We start from the raw sequence: 22,078 nt of genomic DNA, 5'->3' as shown, positions 1-22,078 counted from the left end.
TTTTTTTTTTTTACTCCTTTTTTGGTTCTGCCCAGATGCCATGGTTCAAGGGATGGAAAGTAGAGCGTAAGGAAGGAAATGCAAGCGGTGTGTCTCTGCTGGAAGCCCTGGACACAATCCTGCCCCCAACCCGCCCCACCGACAAGCCCCTTCGTCTGCCTCTGCAGGATGTGTACAAGATTGGAGGTGAGTGAGGGTTCAGTGCTGGGGCTCAGTGCTTGCTGCAGGCGCTTGCATGCTCTGTCCCAAATCCTGACCAGGACATCAATATGGAATCCCAGATGGTTTTCTCCACCTTTCTCTTTACACTATATACTCTTATACCCCATCCATTTACACACCCATCTTGATTCTTGCTCTATTTATCCACCCTATCCATCCGTCTACTCAGTCACTCCTCCCACTCACCTCCAGTGACCCCTCCACCCACCTCCACAGTGGCCCCTCCCACCTACCTCCACCCATCCATTTGTTCACTCAGCCTTCAATAGGATCCCTTTCCCATTCCTTGCCCCCTCCAGCACTCAGTCACAAGCTAGGGACATAAGATGGGAGTATTGAACTGACTTACACTTTGCCTACAGGGTGGAGGGTGCCTATCTCATAGGAGGCAATCCAGGTCCAGGAATGAGAAATGCAGGTCACATGGGCCAACAGAAACCAAAGTCAAACATGAGATGAGCAAAGGGAGAGGAATGAGAATATCACGCACATGCTTACTCCAACACAGAGTATGACTGTTAGCTTTTCTCTGTCATCTCATAATGCCACCCCACCCCCAAGCTTCCAAGAGATGCTGGAGAGCACTTCCTCTCCCAGCCACTTGCTCATCAAGGTGTCCTTGTGGTAGCCAGACTGTCCGTGTGAGTAGGCCTGTCAGAAGTGCTGTGGCCAGATGCCTCTTTAGTGGCAGAACCACAGTGCTACCACAGGACTCAAGGAGCCCCATGAGGGCAAGAGTAAGCCTAGTGCTCTGCCCTGTCCCTTATCCTTGAATCCTGGGAACTTTTATTCTCCGAATCGGCTAGGAGAGACTCCTTCTGTCTTACCCTTTGCTTGTCTACTTACACCTTCCCTAAGGCTATCTCCTTTGACCCCTTCAGAGAGGAGCAAGTCCTGAGCTCTGTATACTTTCAAGTTCCCTGCTTATATGTTTTGCCCTGTACCCCTCCTCTGGCCTGCCATCTCACAGTACCTTCTCTTGCCCCAGGCATTGGGACTGTGCCTGTGGGCCGAGTGGAGACCGGTATCCTCCGGCCTGGTATGGTGGTGACCTTTGCACCAGTCAACATCACCACAGAGGTGAAGTCTGTGGAAATGCACCATGAGGCACTCAGCGAGGCCCTGCCTGGTGACAATGTCGGGTTCAACGTGAAGAATGTGTCTGTCAAGGATATTCGCCGAGGCAATGTCTGTGGGGACAGCAAAGCTGATCCGCCTCAGGAGGCTGCCCAGTTCACCTCTCAGGTTGGTGGTTGCACTAGGGAATGTGGGCATTCCTCCTTAGAATAGGAGAGATGGGTGGGGGTACCAAGGAACAAGAGCTGCTGGCCTTTGCCTGAAGAGGAAGACCCTCCATTCACCCCAAGGCCACTCAGTGTTCAAAGGCTAAATGGGTGTTCAGAGTCACCAGCAGGTAAGCAGGACCAGGGCCTCTCTGGGCAGTCCTTCCCTGGGATATTTGGTCTATAAAAAGGCTTTTATTAGTGTAACGCTTGGGGTATCACCGTAGACTTCTTTCTCTTAATTTTTTTTTTTTAAATAGATCTACTTACTTAGTGTGTGTATATGAGTGTGTGTGCGTGTGTCTTCGTGGGACAAGAATTTTAAGGACAGTATTAATGAAATGTAATAGAGGATTATAATTGAGGTCCAATTTTGTCCTGGCTGTACAATGCGTCCATTCTGTCATGGTCCTTTCAAACAGTGCAGCTATTTTTTGATTGCCTCATAGTTTGCTACATGCTTAGCAAGATGTTGGGCTATGAGTGGGGTTCCCGTGGCCTGCGCATTCCTTCCATAAAAACATGGGGAACAGGAGATGACTCTGTGACTGGACCCAACCCACCTAACACTGGCCCTGTCCTGGGAGACCTTCCTCATGGCTAACTTCAACTCTGCCCTCAGGTTATCATCTTGAACCACCCTGGGCAAATCAGTGCTGGCTACTCGCCAGTCATCGACTGTCACACAGCCCACATTGCCTGCAAGTTTGCCGAGCTAAAGGAGAAGATTGACCGTCGTTCTGGCAAGAAGCTGGAAGACAATCCCAAGTCCCTGAAGTCTGGTGATGCAGCCATTGTTGAGATGGTCCCAGGAAAACCCATGTGTGTGGAGAGCTTCTCACAGTACCCACCTCTCGGTGAGCCGGGTGATCCAAGGTGTAACCCAATGTGATAATGATGATACTGACTGGCTGGCGTGGTCAGGGGTTCCTTTACTATGGCAAACTGAGGAAAACGCAGCATTTAGTAAGAGGTCTCAAGGAGCACGCGCGTGCGCGTGCGCGCGCGCGCACACACACACACACACCCCACACGGTGCTCATTACACACACATGTACATACACACACACACACACATACATACACACACAATAGTACTCATTACACATACACACCACACCCAAACACAGACACACACACATACATACACACACAATAGTACTCATTACACATACACACCACACCCAAACACACACCCAAACACAGACACATACACACACACACACACACACACACACATACATACACACACAATAGTACTCATTACACATACACACCACACCCAAACACACACCCAGACACAGACACAGACACAGACACACACACACACACACACACACACACACACACACACACACACAGTGCTTCTTTTTTGAAGAAGAACGCCTAAGGGTCTTCCCCGCGGCCAAAAGCAAGTCTAGTGATTTCTTCCCCATCCCCCGGCCCCTCACGACAGGATGGCCTAGTTTGCCCTTACTGAAGAACTAAGTACTTGCAGCTGTTCCTGGCTGGTGGGACTCTGGCAGTCAGAACAGCTTAAAGGGGCATTAAGCTGGACGCCCAATGCACCTGCATACTGCATCCTGGGCGCCCCCGTAGTTTACGCAGTCTCTCTCCTCAGGCCGCTTCGCCGTGCGTGACATGCGGCAGACTGTGGCCGTGGGCGTCATCAAGAACGTGGAGAAGAAGAGCGGCGGTGCCGGCAAGGTCACCAAGTCCGCACAGAAGGCGCAGAAAGCGGGCAAGTGAAGCGCGGGCGACCGCGGCGTGGCCCTCCCCAACGGCGCCGCGCCGCGCCCCCAGCCCCGCCCCCGGCACTGGCCCCGCCCCCTCCCCCGCCCCAGGCGCGGCCCCTCCGCCCCGCCCCCCCGCCAGGCGCATGTCTGCACCTCCGCTTGTAAGAGGCTCTACGTCAGCGACTGGATGCTCGCCATCAAAGTCCAGTGGAAATTCTTCAAGAGGAAAAGCGCCCCCGCCCCAGGCTTCCGCGCCAGCGCTCACCATGCTCAGTGCCCGTTTTCCCAATAAACTGAGCGACCCCAGAGCCGTGTGTGCCTACTGCTGGGGCCCTGTTTCCAGTCGTCCAAGGTGTTCAGTCTGGCACCTCTCACCGCTGCCAGGTGACTTAGCCAACTGCCTTCCTAAGTTTCATGAATAGGCGGTGGGGCCCGCTGCGTGGGTGCTGGGAACCCCTAGCTATGTGAGGATGGAAAAGCCAAATGGGTTTCATGACTGACCCTTTTCGGGTGCCTCAGTGAGATGTGCAGAACTTAGGTGGAATGTGTAGGACCAAGTAGAATAAAAACTGACTGGGTGTCCTGATGTGCCCCACAAGGAACTGTGAAACCTTAGAGCTCCTCCCCACGAGTGGGCACACACTTGCTTACCCTAGGTTTCTGGATTCTGACAGAAGCCCATCTTGCTCCCACTCCTGCCTGCTGAACTAGCCCCATGTCTATTCTAGTTCCCCTTGGCCCAGATCCTCAATCCTTAAATTGCAGCAACACCGGCCCCAGAAGCCAGGAGGTCAATGACTTATGTCACGTAGGCTGGGATTGGTTCACCTGTCCCAGAACATGCCATGACTTCAGTGGCCAGGCAGGACAGAAGGTTAGGACTACACTAGCTCTTATCCTAGGAAGCTGTCCTTCCTGTCCTCCTAAGGCTTATTCTTGTTATTGTAGGTCAAGGTTGGATAGGGTGAGCAGAGTCCCTTCACAGAGCTAGAGTAAAGCTCTCTGGAGCCTCAGGCAGGGTACTGGTCCTTAATATTCCCACATGCTCCCCTTGTGTCAGTTTCCTAGGTCTGCTACAAATGGCCAACCACAGTGTGACTTTGGAGACACATAATGGTGCAATCAGCACCCTTGGGCAGAAGGGAAACCACTGTAGATCTCCTGTTCTCCCCTAGTGGCTTTGTTAGCATGTCTGGGCCAGTGGCCCAACCACTACAGTCTCTGCTTTTTGGTCGTGTACCCTAGAAGGACACCTATGACTACATAGAGCATGTCTGGAGAACCTAGATAATATTCTACCTTCTCTAGAGCATCTTCAGAACCCTTCCTTGCACATAGTTGCTGATCCAGGTTTATGGTGTCAGGCTCCTGATACCTTCGGTACACTCAGCCTCCATGCTAGATGAAGACAGACAATACAGCTGTGAACAGCAATCTGACACCCAAAGAAATGGGCACACAGTCCAAGGAGTTCTCCTACCTAACCACAAAACAGAAGGGGCCCCTCAGCACCCATGATGGTGGGATAGGAAGGGAGGAAGATCTTCATGACCAGGGAGTGATGTGTTTAGAAAGGTGGTTACCCATGGCTGTGTTGACAGCCCACAGACCCATACAGGATGGGTTTGAACTAATGAGTGTCAGGCCTCTGAGGGAAGGCTATTGGATACACATACTCAGGTGAATATGAACTTTAGAGGGACATCAGACACTTGTTAATATGAAAATTTGAGACAGGTATAGTAAAACAAAAAAAAGAGTTCATTGTTTGTCTGGAATTGTGATTTGAAATTCTTGTATTTTGTCTGATGACTCTATCCAAGGACACTAGGTTTCTCCTAGACATCTGGCCAATTCTAGGTCTTTCCTGGGGCCACCATTATTGACAAGATGGATCAGGTAGACTGAGTCAGTCACAGGAAGTTTTCACACTTAGTCCTCTTAGGATTGGGAAAACTAAGGAAACTCATTAGACTGAGACAGGACAAATGTGAGAATCAGCCCCAGGCTGGGATTAAAGGAATCCTGGTAGGCAGACCCTGCCTCATGCTCCTGTGCCTGGTTACTATAGCAAACTTTGGTGTCCTCTGGGAATCCTGGCTACCCAAACACCACAGGTTGGTCCAGTTCTGACCAGCCAGCTGGTCACAGTGGCATGTGTTGAGACACACAGTACATCAGCACATAAGACACATTGCAAGGACTCGCTGGAGGTCTGAAGATGGCTGGATGCAGTTCTGGTCTTCAATGGAATCATGGGTAGATGACTGCCTACTGGCTCTGGAGCCCTAGGTACTTCTAGGTGAAGTCTTCAAGGCTTGGGCCCCTCTTTAGGGTTGTGGTGATAATGAAGGCAGGCACAAATTTCTGGATCTGAAGCTGAGGGGTTCTGGGCCTTACTGTGGTCTACTCCATCTCAGAGCAGGACTCCATGGTAGACTGGAGGAGATCAAAAATCCCTCAAGTGAGCTCAAGTGTCTGTAGTCTGTGATTCCAACACATGGTCACCTCTGAGACTGCCAGGACAGTCCCTTTGACCTCTGAGTTAGGGTTCCCTATGTTCATCCCACCTATATCTCTTCAGAGGGCAAGGGCTGATTCTCTACTTCTCACTGGGTTTCTGGGGAGTTCCAAGGGCTGCCCACACTTAGGTCAGAAGGAACATCAGAAGACAGTGACCATACATCAGAGCTGAAAGATAAAAGGGTAAGAAATGCATCTGCTTGCTTGAGGGATGCCCAGCACTGGTTTGAAGTATGACCAAATGGCAACCATTGCACATCTCATGCCTCTGCTGTGGCCTGGACTAGGGCTGAGATAGAGAGGAACTTAGAGCAGAGAGAACTCACGGCAAGTGGGAACTGAGGAAAGATGGTACACACAGGGAAACTGAAGGCTGGTTCCTGGCCATTGGCTTGGGGTACACAAGAGACAGCTAGACAGGAGGGTTGTGGAATAATGGTGTATCACCACAGCTGAGAGTGCCCAGGGGCCTGGCAGGGGTGACAGTTTCAGGGTTGAGGTTATCGTTTAGCTGAAGGGGAACCCAGGTTAGGAAGGTGACCATGATGGCAGCCTCTGGGGAGGGGACACAATCTTGAGGCACATTCCTGAAGGCAGTGTATGGGGTAGAATGAGGTCTGGGGAATGCCATCCTATACTGGGTTAGTGAATAACTTACAGTAAGCTCCACCAACACTGATCACCAGCCTCCTTGCACACTTTGAAGGCCTCTGAAAGAGTCATGAGGCAGTGGCAGAATTGATGAGTCTCAGGGTTGCTGAGTTGGCCAAACATGATTTGTCTCTTGCCTGGCCTCCACAGGAATGTTGCACCCTCCTGTCATGTTTGTAGAGGGACCTTTCTTTCCTTCTCCAGGATCCTGAGGGTGGCAGGCTGTTGTCTGAATGGTGGCTTCTGAGTTCTCCTTTAAGGACTGAGCCTTGTGACAGATCTTGACCCTGGAGCGTTACATATTCTGTGGTTATAGTAATGACCTTCTTTGATGATAGCTGTGGGTACATCCAGGAGCTTCTGGATAGGATTGCGAGCATTCGTGCTTGACAATCTGTGCTTGGTGTGGGCCTTGACCTGTGTGCATGTAGCCTATGTGTGGAGCTGCAAATATATAGGGCTGTGTAGCAGAGAACCTGAAGGACTGTTTCAGAGATGTTAGAGGTAGCATATGTGTGTACATGTATTTGCCTGTGTGATCATGCTTGATTGCCAGTATATGCTTTGTATGTGTGTGTGTGTGTGTGTGTGTGTGTGTGTGTGTGCTAGGAGGGGGTCTTCTGAGAGGCTGAACCAAAACATCACTAGGGAAGCTGTTTCTGTCATGGATGGAGCTAGTGTGGATCAGGAGGACTGTACTGGCACATATATGGACTTGGTGTCCATCTCTAGACTCTGTTTATTAGTGCAAGGAAAATCCATTCCCCAGAGATGGTGAATGAGGACTGTAAATGGAGTCTGGGGAGCTGGGAAGTGCTGACTCAGTTCTGGCTTCCTTTGCTGTGCCTGATGTCTCATTTGGAGCTAACTGGGAGAAGAGGAAGAAGGGCACAGGGCAGCAGTCAGGCCACTGAGGCTGCATGGGGCTGAGAGCTGCTCAGTGTAGCATTGGCTATGGCTCTTGCTGGTGTGTTGGTCAGCTCAGTCCCACCAAACCAGAGTCAGGGTTTAGATGGAGGCTCTAAATTTGATAGGAATCCCAGAAACAAGGCTAGAGGGAGAATGTGGAGTCCTACTTGTTCATTCTGTCCCCAAGTGGCAAAAGAGGGCAGGCAATGAGGCTTCTGTCCTGGCTACAGTGTAGGGGTTGGCCACTACCTGGCTTTAGTTCCCTCCTCCTCCTGGCACTGGCTCACTCTGTTCTTTGGAAGATGATACAGCACCAAGGATGAGGAAGGCTGCAGTTCCTAAGGGCCTTTTTCTTTTTTCTTACAAGAGGACAGACTGGATGGGTTGGAGATAGTGATGGGATATAGCAGGATCTGAGGGTGGAGCAGGAACTAAGGTGCATCAGGAGTTAGGGAGTTTCTTAGAAACTGGGGATGTAGCAGGAGTACAACATAGCTAGGGCTATAGTAGGAGCTGGAGGTATAGCAGAGACCTGGGATACAACAGGAGTTGGGGGTACAGAAGGAGCTGGGGGTGTAGAGGGAATCTCGGAGTGTGGCTGGACCTGGCTATGCAGCTATAAAAGTAGGGCTTGTATAAAGGGTTTGGAGAAGGACAGGGAGAATCTCACTCTCTGAAGATGCCAAAAAAAAAAAAAAAAAAAAAAAAAAAAAAAAAAAAGGCTGCCACCCTGCCTGGTTCTAGGTGCCAACATCCTGGGTGGGAAGACCCTTTCGCTCAGGCCTATCTGTGATGGGCTCTTTCATGTAGTCCCACCTCCTAGAAGGTTGAGGCTGCTTCCATCTGTCATTTCAGCTCGTCAGTACCCTCTCACCACTTTCCTTTCCAGATGCATCCCTGATGGCTTCGGCTTTTTGTCCTGAGTGCTGAGGAAGGCAGAGCCTGGCAGAGATGCGCCTAGCCAGCCAGAGTCGGCTCATTTATTTTTACCTTAACACTTACATAACACTTCTTCTGCAAGGCATGGTTTCAATACTTCACAAATCGCATTCCATTGTCATAATCATGCAGTGTGATTGTCCTATTCCCATTACAGGTGAAGACAAAGAGGCTCAGAGACCTCCCCTAAACCACTCCTGGTAGTTAAGCTCATAGCTGTGAAGCATAGGTCCCACTGCCCTGCAGTGCTCTCAAGGGAGCGTTTCCCCACCAAGCCTGAGAACAGAAACTGCAGTTGCTTTGCTGAAGTTGGATGCTGGGCTCATGCCAGCCCTTGCTGAATGTCCTCAAAGCCCTTCCTGGGGCTGGGTTTTCTTCTTTCACATGCCTCCACTCTGCCCTCCTTTCTCAAGAAAGTTGTCATCTCTTAGCTTTGGTGTACTCAGAGCAGTGTTTGGGACAGTGAGGCTGTTTCATGGTAAGTTACAAATGGCTATGTACCAAAACCAGGCACATTTTAAGAAAGATATGTTTCTGACATTACTAGGAGATACGGTCCCACAGAAAGCTCCCTGATCCTATGGCTCTCACAGTCTTTTCTGCTCCCTTCCCACTATGTCTCCTTACCCTTAGCTGCAGGAGTTAAATGCTTTGTAGATCTGTTTGTTGGGACCAGGCTTTGAAACTCTACATTCTGATTAGTTGTGGTTTTCTATAATGATGTCAGTCTGGTGCAGAAAGCTACTTCCTTGATGAAGGGTGAGAATTACCCTTATTTGTGGGTATAAGAGCAAATATTTATAGTGCTGTACTGGCTGGTTTTGTGTGTCAACTTGACCCAAGCTAGAGTTACCACAGAGGAAGGAGCCTCCCTTGAAGAAATGCCTCCAGAAGATCCAGTTGTAAGGCTTTTTCTCAATTAGTGATCAAGGGGGAAGGGCCCAGCCCATTGTGAGTGGTGCTATCCCCAAGCTGGTAGTCCCGGGTTCTATAAGAAAGCAAGCTGAGAAAGCCAGGGGAAGCAAGCTAGTAAGTAACATCCCTCCATGGCCTCTACATCAATTCCTGCCTCCAGGCTCCTGCCCTGTGTGAGTTCCTGTCCTGACTTCCTTTGGTGACAAACAGCAATGTGGAAGTATAAGCTGAATAAACCCTTTCCTCCCCAACTTGCTTCTTGGTCATGATGTTTGTGCAGGAATAGAAACCCTGACTAAGACAAGTGTAGTTAGGGATTACATTGATTTAGTAAAAGTGGTTGCTGCAGGCTCTCCTCTAAGATCCATGACTTCACTAGCCCTGGGCAGTTGGTTAGATATTTAACACTAAGCATGATTTCCTTCTTATTGAATGGGTTTTAATTCCAATAGAAGAGCTGTTGGCTACCACCGAGGTCTGCACCCAGCACTCACCTCTGCACCCTTAGTGGGTGCTGTTGGTCATTGCTGTGCTTCAAGGGCATCACGGCTGGGTAGGACTGACTGTTGGTCATTGCTGTGCTTCATGGGCATCACGGCTGGGTAGGACTGACTGTTGGTCATTGCTGTGCTTCATGGGCATCACGGCTGGGTAGGACTGACTGTTGGTCATTGTTGTGCTTCTTGGGCATCACGGCTGGGTAGGACTGACTGTTGGTCATTGTTGTGCTTCACGGGCATCACGGCTGGGTAGGACTGACTGTTGGTCACTGCTGTGCTTCATGGGCATCACAGCTGGGTAGGACTGACTGTTGGTTGCTTCCTTCCTTTGGAAGCTTGCACAGTGCCTTCTAGATCCGTGAAAGCTGTTGTTCAAAATAGCAAGGGTCATATGAAAGGGTTTGGAGGGAGGACAAAGAGGGAAATGATGGAATTATAATCTCAAAAATAAAAGAGAAAACCTAAAACAACCAAGAGGGAGGGATTTAGGGAAACCTAAATTTCCTAACTTTAGCACAACAAACATCTGGGCTGGATAATTCTCTTGTGGGGGCGATGTGTCTTTACACTGTGGCACCATCTCTAATCTCTATCTACTTGATGCTAGTGACACCTGCCCTCACCCTATGGTGAAACAAAATGTCCCCAGACACTGTTTTGGGAGCAAAACTTCCCCAGTGAAAAGGATGGTCTAACAGGATATCGGCCTTGTAGTGGTGGCAGTATTAAGTGTGATTTACATTAGTTTTGGGGACAGGTATCCTAGCTGCCCTGCACTTTACTGTCTTGCTCCTAATAGTCAGCTTTGGCTCTTCCCTCTTCCACTGTAGCCATGGGAGGTCTGTATTGAAACAGTGGAAGAGGATAAATAAGAAGAGGAAACAGGGATGTGAGTCACTGTGGGCACCCTCCTGCCATTAAGCAACTAGATATGGTGAAGAAGGTCAAGCTGTTTTTCCATTTGTCCTGTTCTAAGAGAAGACTGTGATTCTCTTTCTGATAGAGGAAGATTAGAGACTTTGTTGGCAGCTGTGGCAGAAGAACCTGAAGCCAGGAGTTAAACAGAGAACTCTTTGTTCTGGTTTTGGAGGTGGACACCCATGAATGAGGTGTATGGGAGGATCTGCCTCTGGGCCTGAGACCTTTCCTGTGGTGTCATGTGGCAGAGAGCAGAGAAGGTGCTTGGGCCTTAGCTCTTTCCTTAGCCCTGGACTGGAGCATGGGACTCTATCCTCACCATTTGCCTTTCTCCTGAGGCCCTGAACATACACAATCACTTTGAGGTAGAGCCTCAACAAATCAGTTTGAGAGACACAAACTTCAGCCCTTGGACTGCTCAAGGTCATCCAACTTGAAAGAGCTACAGGGCCCTGGGGGTGGAAGGCACACTTTGTAGCAAGGCTGGCCCTGCCGTAGTACCACCTTGGCTTTGATAATGAAGGTGAATTTCCTGGATGCTGGGATGTAGCTTTAGGGTTCACAGGAAAGGGCTGAAACTTCTGTTGGGTCTTCTCAAGTCATCTGCTGATGGAGTATTTGCTAACTTTGAAGAATCAGTTGAGGAAGAAACTCCAAAGGCCTTGGGGCCCCGCCTAAGGTTGGATAGTACTGTTCAGCCTACTGGTCAAGCCAGGCACTCTAGTGAGCATGAGATGGCTGTAGGCAGGAGCCAGCGTCAGATTGCCTGTGTGTGGGAAGGTGCTGACCACTCTGCCAGCAGGAGCATCTCTAGAGAACAAAGCTCCAGCCACCCACACCCTCCCAGGGTACACTCCAAAGGCCCCAAGCCATGCAATTCCTGGGCTGCCTTCCAGGGTTCATGTGGTTGGAGGCTCATAATGACATCAGTTCAAGGCCAATGTGACCATTCACTGGTGAAAGTGGGCAAGTCATTCTGTGGAGTAGCTTGTGAACTGTGAGGTCCTGAGCCGAGCTCGGGGAATAGGAGCATGTGATAGGCAAATGAGTCATAGTTTCATACTGACATGGAGCAAAGGTTGGGAGAGAAGGCAATGGAATGGGGATATCTGACTTCAGGACCTTCCTGAATAGATGCACAGTGTCCATCCCTCAGGAATAGCACCCTAGGCTAAGGGCCCAGTCCATGCAGTTGTGTGAGAGCCACTGGGGTTCTGTGATTGGCTAGTGTGTGGGGATAGAGGTTGAGGTGTTCTGAGAGGAAATGGCAGGCATGGTCTCAAAGATGAGTGGCCATGAGCTGGAGAGTACTCAGTACAGATGAGCCCTGGGCATGGAGCAAGGATTGCTCCACAGTGGAGCTTGTGTCATGCTCTCATTGAGACAAGAGGGCTCTGTATTCCTCATCTTTTATCTGCAAACCAACAGGGACAATTGGCACAGCTTCTTTACTTGTCTGGGGTGTGAGGAAGGGTGGATAGGTGCTAGCTACAAAGCTGTGGTCCAGGAATGAAGGAGGAGGAGGAGGAAGAAGATGAGAAGGAGAAGGAAGAGGAGGGGAGAAAGAGGAGGAAGAGGAAAAGGAGGGAGAGGAGGAGGAGGGCCTCAAGGACATAAGGCTGTCCCAGAAGAGGGCAGTCAGAACTTTCTAAAAGCCTGGAAAGCTTGTCTTGGAGCCTCTTTGGACACTCCTCAGGACACCATCATTCCCTGGCTATCCCTATCTCTGTCACCTCAGTGGGGACACCTGCCGTGAAAATATTATCAGTGGCTGGGAAGGACAAGTTCAGTTCCTCAAGTAATTAGTCGGTTTGCCAGGGGCTAGGGCAGTTTGTTGAGAACTCAGGTCCTTAAAAAAACCAACCAATCAACAAACAAACAAAAAAAACCTTCTATAAATTAAATTCTTATTGACTTCAACTGGTAAGTGTTCCTGTCAGATTAAAAAAACAAAAAACAAAACCAAAAAACACAGCACTTTTATATCTTGTCTTTCCCTCACTGCATTGCTCTTTATGATCCAGACCAACAGTCTTTCTTCTTAATAGTGGAAAATTCCTTTGAGGGGGGCCTTTCTGCCTGAGTAGGCACTTCCTGTCGTCCAAATTACAGGATTAAAACAACCACAACTCTGCCTAGCCAGAGTGACTGAGAACCTGTCTCTTCTCATTTCCCCAAATTGAGTCTGTTTCCCTGCTGGCAGTCTTCTCCCTTCTGGTCCTTAGCAGCTGCTCTGTCTTCCTTGGAAGGAGGTCTCTGTTGGAAGAGATCCCCATGTACTGCTGACTGATAGCTGACCCTTGGAAAGAGGGTGACCCAACTCCTGGGCATAAATGCTATTATGTAACAGTCAGGCTTGCTCAAACTATACTGCTTGGCTTCCTAGCAGGGGCTTTGGGTGGGGGCAACTGTTTGCACATACTCTCTGTAGCTTCACTGGAGGGTTCTGATAGTCTGGCCAGCACAGAACATGGAGGCAGCATATCTTTCCCTGTACTTGACATCTGTGAGACCCAAGACCCAATCTCAGCTGGAGAGAAAATGAATGGTAGGTTTCCATCCAGAAAGCACTGGCATTCTTCTGACCCATACTGCTGTGTGTAGCTCTCCAGAGAGGTAATATACTGGTGGGCCTCCATCATGATTAGTCACAATAACCATGGATCATAGACCTTTCACCCATGCAGGCTCTGGGAAAGTGGGTACAAAGATACAAGTTCAGGAAGGCCCAGGCAGAAAATAGATTGGCCATAGCCTCTTGGATTTTTTTGCTTCTTTTTCTTTTTAAGACATATTTTAAGATATATTTCAGATTTATTAAGAATTTAATTTTTTTTTGAGACAGGGTTTCTCTGTGTAGCCCTGGCTGTCCTGGAACTCACTCTGTAGACCAGGCTGGCCTCGAACTCAGAAATCCACCTGCCTCTGCCTCCCAAGTGCTGGGATTAAAGGCGTGCACCACCACTGCCCAGCCTATTAAGATTATTTTTAATGTGTATTGATGTTTTGCCTGGATTTATGTGTGTATGAGGGTTCCAGATCCCCTGCAACAGGAGTTACAGACAGTTGTGAGCTGCCATGTGGTTTTGAACCCAGGTTCTCTGGAAGAACACCTAATGTTCTGAATGGGTGAGCTGTTTCTCCAGAACCTTGATTGCTTGTTTCTTGAGACAGGGTTTTTCTAGCCCTGAACTCTTGATACTCCTCCTGTCTTAGCCCCTGAGTACTGGGATTACGTATGTGAGCTGCTTTGCCTGACTAAATACAATAATTTTTAAAAAGGTGCTGGGGATGGGACCCAGGATCTTATGTATTCAAAAAAAAAAAAAAACTTTTACCACTAAGTCATGCCCCCAAATTGTAATTGGAATATGAAGGAGAACTTCAAGAGCAATAGGTATCAGTAAAAACTTTAAACTGCTTTTTGACATGGTAGGGGCCAATGTGATCTTGCGTTTTGATGGTCCAACAGATGATGGTCTGCCTCATGTAGCTCAGTAATAGCAGAACAGGGAGCCATCGTCATAGAGTCCTTGCTCTGAGGAGCAGGAGAGAGGAACAGGCTGGTAACACAGGCGGGCTGTTAGGGAGGTGCTGAAGGGACAGCGCCCGGCTGAAGGATGACTTGGATGCGGGCTGCTAGTGCCTGCTGCCTGGACCAGAGCTCTCCCCAGCTGGAGCTGGGTTATCATGTGCTTCTAAATTTTTCCACCACCTCTCTCTGGAATCTTGTTAATTCAGTCTTGGAAAATATGGCCTAAGCCTGTAAGATTTCCCCATCTACTTTTAAATAAAATGAAATTCCTGTTGCTTGCTTGACTGGGTATATACAACCCACTTTCTTGGATGTTGGGGAGGCCAGCTGAATGCTGGTAACAGAGCTGCTGACAGTGCATGGCCCACAGGTGTGCAAGACGTGGTATGAAAAAAAACCATAAATGATTAATGAGCTAGCTTCCTGGGAAGACATCTTGAGCAGAGGAAGGAGGGAGTTATAAGCCACAATGATGGAGTCACTTTCTAGAATCTTCTGAAATGTGGCAAAGCTGTTGGTACAATCAACATTGGTAGAAAAAAGAGATCTTGGGAACGCAGAGATCTCTACACCAACTTTGCTTCTCTATGAGCTTTCCCATTGTGTGTGTGTGTGTGTGTGTGTGTGTGTGTGTGTGATACTCTGCAGTACCAGAAAGTTTGTGGACTAATGGCTCATTAGGACTTCAAGAGTGTATCCCCATTTTCCCCCAAAAGAGAAGATGAATAAGTTTGTATCTGTTAATGTTATGGAACTCCAGAGAACCTTGAACCTTGCCTTCCTCTCAGTGCTTCCTCTTGGAGCACATTTCCTTCCTAGGGAACCAGAACCTTTTATCCCTCAGCGGTCTGACTCACCCCCATCTCCAGGCAGAATTTCTCTGTGTGTTCTGGCTGTCATGGGACTCTCTCTGTAGACTTGGCTGGCCTCAAACTCACAGAGGTCTGCCTGCCTCTGCCATCCAAGTGTTGGGGTTAAAGGTTTGCACCACCACTGCCCGGTTGGGGTTCTGATTGTCCCAGGAGGATGGATAGAATGAGCTATGCCCTTCCCAGTTGCCATCTATGAACGGCAATCACTTATTTAGTCATTTAAAAAGTACTATTTCGAGATTTGTTTATTTTTACGTTATCTTTATGGGTGTTTTGCCTGCATGTACGTATGAGTATCACGTTTGCAGTGCCCAAGAAGGCCACAAGAGGTCATCGCAGTCTCTGGTACTGGAGTTAAGTTCTTAATTGTGATGTGGGTACTGGGAACCAAACCCAGGTCTTTTTGAAGAGCAGTCAGTGCTCTTAACTACTGAGCTATCTCTCCAACCCGACTTATAAAAACTTACAGCTCTTTTACAGAGACTTGAATGGAAGATGAGGCAGAGGTGATGGTAAAGCCAGCCCACGCAAGGGAGTGAGCAGCACTTCCCCCCCCACCCCCTTGTACCTCAAGGCCTCTTCTGACTGAGTGGGCCAAGCTGGTGCCTCCTCCCTTAACCAGGTCCAGTTGGAGGTGGGCAAGGATTCTGCTCTAGGCACTGCTCTGGCTACCCTTAGAGAGCCTGTACAAACTTGGCAAATAATGGCCTGAGCCTGTAAGCTTTCCCCATCTACTTTTAAATAAAATCAAATTCCTGTTGCTTGAGTGCTGGGCCTTCCTCATGGCTGGCCCTCTTGATGCTAAGAGCCAAGATTCCAGTGGGCATTACCTTTAACTCAGAATTGACAATGTGCAGGATCCTCCTCTCCTAAAGGTGTCCACTTGCCGACTCCAGGTCAATTCTGGTGCTTTGCCCTTCTCAGCGGTTACAGCAGGGCTGGACTTCCTCTCAAGGATCACCGGACTAGGAAAGCGGGAAGGGCTGTCCGGTGAGGCAGTACACCTGGACCGGCTCTCCCTGCTTGCCACTACAATGGCGTCGTAGGGGTTAAGGCGGGCGGGGCGGGGCGGGGCGGCGGGAGGAGCCCTCGCGGAAGCGGGCCAGGCACCGAGGCGCGCGCGGAGCCGGGTGGCCGCAGCGTCCCCGCGCGCGGCCGGGCCAGGTAGGAACGCAGAGCCGCAGCCGCCTCGGCCATGCGGCTGCCGGACCGGAGGCCTGGGCTGGGGCCCGCGCCACCCCCCGCGCGCCGCCCCCGCTGAGCCCGCGCCCGATAGGGCGCTGCAGGCACCATGGTGCAGAAGTCGCGCAACGGTGGCGTGTACCCCGGCACCAGCGGGGAAAAGAAGCTCAAGGTGGGCTTCGTGGGGCTGGACCCCGGCGCACCCGACTCCACTCGTGACGGCGCGCTACTCATCGCGGGCTCTGAGGCCCCCAAGCGCGGCAGCGTTTTGAGCAAGCCGCGGACGGGCGGCGCGGGAGCCGGGAAGCCCCCGAAGCGCAACGCCTTCTACCGCAAGCTGCAGAATTTCCTCTACAACGTGCTAGAGCGGCCCCGCGGCTGGGCATTCATCTACCACGCCTACGTGTAAGTGGCCCGCGATGTGGTGAGCGGTGGGCCTGGCGAAACGCTGGCCGGGCCGCGGGGTCATTGCAGGCGCAGCTGCGGTGGACTAAGGGGCCCTGTTGTGCGTGTCCGCGCGCGCGCCTGGTTCGCGTCGTGGGCGTGGGGTTTGGGTCGTGGCACTGCAGTCTCGGGTTAAAGCAAAGGACAGGGATTGAGGAGTGACTTTGGAGATCATTCTGGAGTCAGGGACTGTTTTATTGGGGGTGGGGGGCGCCAGGCTGGGTTGTACCAGCCCTTCCCCCGCAGGACGGGATGTACTGGCGCCCCAGCCCCCCTCAGCCCGAGAGGCCCCTCCCCACGGCCCGCAGCGCGGAACAAAGGGCCGGCTAGGAAGGAGGGCGGCTCAGCTCTAGGTCTGAACTCATTCACCCCTCTGCATCCCCGTATTGTCTCTCCGACATCCAAGTAGGGGCAGTGAAGAAGATTGGCCTCTTCTCAGCCATCCTCCTAACCTCTTGCTACCTCTCTGAGCTTCCGGGTTGCAGAAATGGGGAGGGGACCTAACATCACATCATCTCAGCCCTGGGCTGAGGGCAGTTGCCTGTACCCATCTCCGGAGGCCCACTCTTCCTGGTCCCTACACTTTAAGTAGTCCCTTTGCACCTGCTGATGATCTCTCTACACATTCTGGGCTCTAGATCCCTGAGAGAAGACTGTTATCCCCCAGTACTGCCAGCTTTACGCCTGGAAGGGGCTGCTCCTGTGCCCAAGTCTGGGACTCCTTCTGGGGCAGAACCAGCAAGGGTCGAACCCTGCTTCATGTACACATGAGTGTGTGTGTGTATGTGTGTATGTGTGTGTATGGGTGTGTGTGTGTGTGTGTGTGTGTATGCATAACCTCCCAGTGCAAGGACGCTGGCTCTCCTATTCCAGTAGAACCAGGGACAGAGGAGGAGCACTAAGACTCGGCCATTTTGTATGAGAAGCATTTGGGGATGGGAGTGAGACCCATGTTCAGGAAAAGTCTCTATCGAGGTGCCCACCTGTCCTGGCCTTGGCAGGGTATGTGTCCCAGTAGTGGGCCTGGGAGTATTTTGCATATAATGAGGATAGGTTTGGGGACAAGGGAAGGTCCATAGAGGGAAATTCTTGGATGCCTCCAGAATGATATCCTGGGGGTAGCCACAACCTATGTGTGTGTGTGTGTGTGTGTGTGTGCTTGCACACACCTGTGCTCCTATGGATAGTCCTGAAATTCTCCAAGGCAAAGGTTTCACCAGTAAGGCTGTCCAAGAGGAGCAGCCTGTAGTGTCAGCCCCACCCCCTCCAGAAAGGTGAATTTGATTTTCCCTTGTCCAAGGTCTCATGTTTTTCTTTACTCCAAGGAAAAGTTCATGTGTCCCTAATGGTCTTTCTGCTGTAGCCACCACCTCCTTGCCTATCTTGGGGCCCAAACGTTTCTACTATGACTGGCTGTAGACACCCAGCCAGGTCCTGGCCCGAGGTGACTCCTGGAGCACAGACAAGATAGAATCCTGTGTCCACAGGGCTAGGTGTGGACACCCAGGCTGGCAGCATTATCGGATATGGGGCCCTGTTCTATCCCTAAGTCTGACTAGTTGTTCTCTCTGTTTCTGCTGCCTGCGTCCTGTTCCCTAAAAGTAGAAGCATCTGGAGCTCAAGAGTCCAGTGTGGGAGGCCCTTGCTTTATGGGATCTATGCCCCCTCCCCATCTTCATCACCCACAATAGAGCCAGTCCTGGCCCCTGCAGTGTCCCAGACTTTAGGGTTTAGACCATGAAGACATACAGTGTGCTGCAGATCCCTTGGCTTCTATACTTTGTGGCTGGTTCTTGCAGGGAGATGTCTTGGGACTGGGGCCAGGAGGGAGAGCATTGAAGAATAACAGAGTCTCTCTCTGGTTGCTAACTCAGGGCCAGACACAGTGTCTAGTCCTAGAACCCTGTTCATCGGTAAGGCGGTAACAGCCACTCCTGGCTTCCTGGACTTTGTGAAGACCAACTGATATCTTCCAGGATGCCTATTGATTCCATTGTGAAAGGTGACACATCTCTGATGTCTTTGTTGCTCATGACCCATGCCCCCGGTTTCCAGGCATGGAATCCTCCATACAGATCTTTGACTAATTTAGGAAGTTCAATAGCCTGAGATTCCTGAGCACGTGCCAAACCCTTGTGTGGACTACTGGCCCACATGGACTGGGCCACACTGTGTGTTAAGCAGTGTTTGGTTTGTTCATTAGTTAGCAAAGATGATACTGCCCCTCCTGAGGCTTGGTAGCTGGTGGAGAACAGATGCAAGGCTCATAGAAGTGAGTCTTTCATTTAAGCAATATTGAGTTTTCCTGGGCTACTTTCCTTCTTCCTTTGGCCATCAGAGCCTGGTGTGTGAGATGTCCAGACATACCAGCCTCTTGGCCAGTCCTGCTGGATCTCTGAAGGTCAGCCACCGCCCAGAGTCAGGAGGTTGCCACTCTTGGTTTAGACCTTGGTAGGCAAGATCAAACTCACTGGCCACAGGGCTCTTCAGTTTGCTTTTTACAAAGCAATGCCATTATGGACTGCCTGTGAGAGATGTTTTCAGAAATATCTCTGCACTCAGGCTGGAGGTCACCCAGGCAGGGCCATTTGAACTACCAATCCCCAAGAGTAAGCCACAGCGAAGACAAATCTAGGCAGAGGTGGGAGTATTATGGGGGCCTTAGAGGAGTCATGTTCATCTGATGTGCTCAAGAGAGCTGAGTGGGAGCTCCAAGTAGCTTAGGGACATAGGGAGAGGTTGCTGGGTTATGATGCCTCTACCACATGCTAGACTTACTGCCTGCTGGCCAGAGGAGCATGATGGGGAAACTGAGGCTGAAAAGGTTTTCCTGTATAAGCTGAAAGGTGGCCTGCCTTAGAGTTGAGAGCTGAGAGTGTGAACAACTTGTTCTTTCCAACGTCCAGGCCAGTGGACAGCTAGAAAGGCACAGCATCTGAAAGAACTAAATGGGAAACGAAGTCGTGGGGGCTGTGCTTTGGGTTCTGGGTTTACCCATAGCTCATCTCTTTGGGCTGATCACCAGGCCCCTCTGTTCGCAGTGTACAGGTCCCTGTAGAGGCCTTAGGAGCCCCAGAACCATTGTCATAGACTGTCCAGTCACCTCCCATTTCACAGAAAAAGCAGCATCCAGGACCATGGCCTTGTTCAAGGGTCTTGCTTTGGTCCCAGATAGGCCTCCTTCCCACAAAAGAATGGTGTCTAGGCTGCTTTGCAGCTCCTTCTCATCCCCTTAATTGCTTTTAGCTCTGAGGCTGGTAAGAGCCATGGAAGTTGGGAATAGGTGGGTCATTTGAGGAGCAGGCCTGGCCCTCATCCGAGGCAGACGGGAGAGTTCTTTGTGTGGACTTTGCCTTATGGTATGTGGCAAAGTGGAGAAGAACCCTGACCACTGAATGGTGGTGTGTGCTCATCTCCTTTCAAGTAGCAGGTCTTCCTGTAGCCTCATTGATCGAGATTCAGAGAATCTTATGGAATTTTCCCAAAAGATGGAAATACCTCAGAGAGTTGTGGTTTCCAGGGAAACCTGTTTCTCATGGGGCCTGGGCTTGTCCACCTTCCCAGGCTTGCTCAGTTTCTAACCCTTGCTGACATCTTAAAGGGCACTGGAGAGGCAGAACAATCACAGTCCTTTTGCCTTGGTTATGTGTAGAGTAAATCTTTAAGCATCCTTGCATCTGTAAAGAAATGGTGGATTAGCAACTAGGCAGGGAGCATTCTGGGCAAGGTTGCAGATGAGAGCAGAGAAATCTCATTTTTATGGATACCAGCAGGAGTCCTATATGTAAAGCTATCTATATGGAAACTTAGAAGACTCCATCTAAGCATGCCACACAGCATATTACCAGCCTGGAGAACTTTGACATGAAGACTAGTAGGTGCTGGGAATGCTCCCAGATGCTGGCCTTGATTCTGAAATGACTTGAGTCTGGAGTACTTCTCAGGAGCCAGTGACAGTGTCTGATAGTACAGCTGGAGCCCAGTGGTGGTTTAGTGTCTTCCAATGAGCAAAATACACAGGCCTTTGTAAATCCTCATGATCTTGGTTATTCCACTGTGCCCTGGGTGAGGTGTTCTGACCCTCTGTTGATGAGAAAACAGGGCTGTTGTGGTCCTCAGCACCTCCTAACGTGAACAGTGAATCCACTAGTCACTGTAAGGTTGATTCTAGGGAGATGGGGGAGTCCCTTGGACTAAGGGCTCTTTGGAGTACTCTGAGGAGGGTACTAACAGCTGTATTTGAGCATATGAATCCTGAATTGACATGTAAAGGGATGGGGAAGGGCTGTGGCGTATGCTCTGAACCATCTGTGCATCCCTGCAGTTGGATGGAAGGGTTGGTCCTGGCCCTGATCCTGGTCATATCCTTTAAAGGCTGAAGTGACATTAGAGGGCTCCATTTTGGGAGAAGAGTGAGCTCTAATTTGGCAGTTGCTGTCCCCTTGTAAGGCAAAATTGATGAAAAGCAATGTTTCTTTTCAGGGACCTTGGTGTGTACCCCATTTCTTTTTTCTTTTTCTTTTTTCTTTTCTTTTCTTTTCTTTTTTTTTGAGACAGGGTTTCTCTGTGTAGCCCTGGCTGTCCTGGAGCCTCGAACTCAGAAATCTGCCTTGCCTGTCTCTTGCCTCTCAAGTGCTGGGATTAAAGGCATGTGCCACCACTGCCCGGCCCCCATTTCTTATTATTACAAATGGTGCTGAGCTGGGTCTTGGTGGCCTGTGCCTTTAATCCCAGTACTTGGAAGGTAGAAGTAGGCAGGTGGATCTTTATGAGTTTGAGGTCAGCCTGATCTACAGGATGAGTTCCAGGACTGTCAGGGCTACCCAGAGAAACCCTGTCTCGGAAAAAAAAAATAACCAACCAACAAAACAAAAACCAATCAATGAACCCCCACAAAACCAAACACTGCTGAATTAAGCAGTATTTACTCTTGTTACCTCTCAGGGGTGAAGGAATGCAGGGTTTGGGACTGAGGGCTCTAGATGGCCCCACTTCTGTTGTTTAGCTCCAGAATCTGAACTCCAGTTTCCAGACTCCAGTTTCCTTATATATAATATGTGAGTGACATTCCTGGCTGTGTGCAGATTTGAGTCACTAGACACAGAGATTTGTAAGTGCTGATGTTCACTGGCTTGTGGTGCCTGAGGTTTTGCAGAGTAAGACCTTATCCAGTAGGGTGTGGAAGTCTTGGGACCTTGGGACTATGGCTGGCCCAGCAGGAGACAGTGTCTCTTAGCCTCCCACTCACCAGCCAATCCTTAGACAAAGCCTTTGGATACAGTCTATACCTTGATCTTGGCAAGATGATTTGGACAACCATTTAACAGGAGACACAGGGTTAGAAGGTTTAGACATGAGTTATGAATGTCAGAAGCTTGCCAGTGGGCCAGCTCCAGGAGTACCAGCCATTTTCCTAGAACCATGAGTTTTTGTGTTGATTGGCAGTTTA

At 50.1% G+C, this 22,078-nt stretch overlaps 2 protein-coding genes and 1 long non-coding RNA gene across 15 annotated transcripts in view; 2 read left to right on the top strand and 1 right to left on the bottom strand.

Moving 5' to 3' along the window:
- The window catches only part of Eef1a2 (eukaryotic translation elongation factor 1 alpha 2), a 9,429-nt gene extending 5,882 nt beyond the window's left edge, over positions 1 to 3,547 (top strand). For all 3 annotated transcript variants that reach the window (XM_031373054.1, XM_031373055.1, XM_031373053.1), the window contains exons 5-8: positions 36 to 186; positions 1,211 to 1,467; positions 2,128 to 2,362; positions 3,127 to 3,547. In XM_031373054.1, coding sequence (XP_031228914.1) covers positions 36 to 186; positions 1,211 to 1,467; positions 2,128 to 2,362; positions 3,127 to 3,254 — 771 coding nt within the window. In that variant the 3' untranslated portion in view covers positions 3,255 to 3,547. The remainder of the gene's footprint in view (positions 1 to 35; positions 187 to 1,210; positions 1,468 to 2,127; positions 2,363 to 3,126) is intronic.
- Positions 3,548 to 5,019: 1,472 nt separating this feature from the next.
- LOC116091557 lies at positions 5,020 to 16,063 on the bottom strand. Its single transcript, XR_004119064.1, has 3 exons — positions 15,834 to 16,063; positions 9,673 to 10,043; positions 5,020 to 5,932 (listed from the first exon to the last, which is right to left on the bottom strand). It is a non-coding gene; the product is annotated as an uncharacterized LOC116091557 (long non-coding RNA).
- Positions 16,064 to 16,096: 33 nt separating this feature from the next.
- Positions 16,097 to 22,078, top strand: part of Kcnq2 (potassium voltage-gated channel subfamily Q member 2) — a 59,989-nt gene continuing 54,007 nt past the window's right edge. For 6 of the 11 annotated variants that reach the window (XM_031373051.1, XM_031373050.1, XM_031373043.1 and 3 more), the window contains exon 1: positions 16,108 to 16,590. In XM_031373051.1, coding sequence (XP_031228911.1) covers positions 16,295 to 16,590 — 296 coding nt within the window. In that variant the 5' untranslated portion in view covers positions 16,108 to 16,294. Of the gene's footprint in view, positions 16,591 to 22,078 lie in introns of all 11 variants that reach the window. The other 5 variants (XM_031373047.1, XM_031373045.1, XM_031373046.1 and 2 more) reach the window with 2 other exon arrangements.

This window comes from Mastomys coucha, unplaced genomic scaffold (assembly GCF_008632895.1).
Source record: "Mastomys coucha isolate ucsf_1 unplaced genomic scaffold, UCSF_Mcou_1 pScaffold15, whole genome shotgun sequence".
Lineage (NCBI taxonomy): Eukaryota > Metazoa > Chordata > Mammalia > Rodentia > Muridae > Mastomys > Mastomys coucha.
Note: the sequence above shows the minus strand (reverse complement) of the source record. Positions and strands in the feature narration are given on the sequence as shown.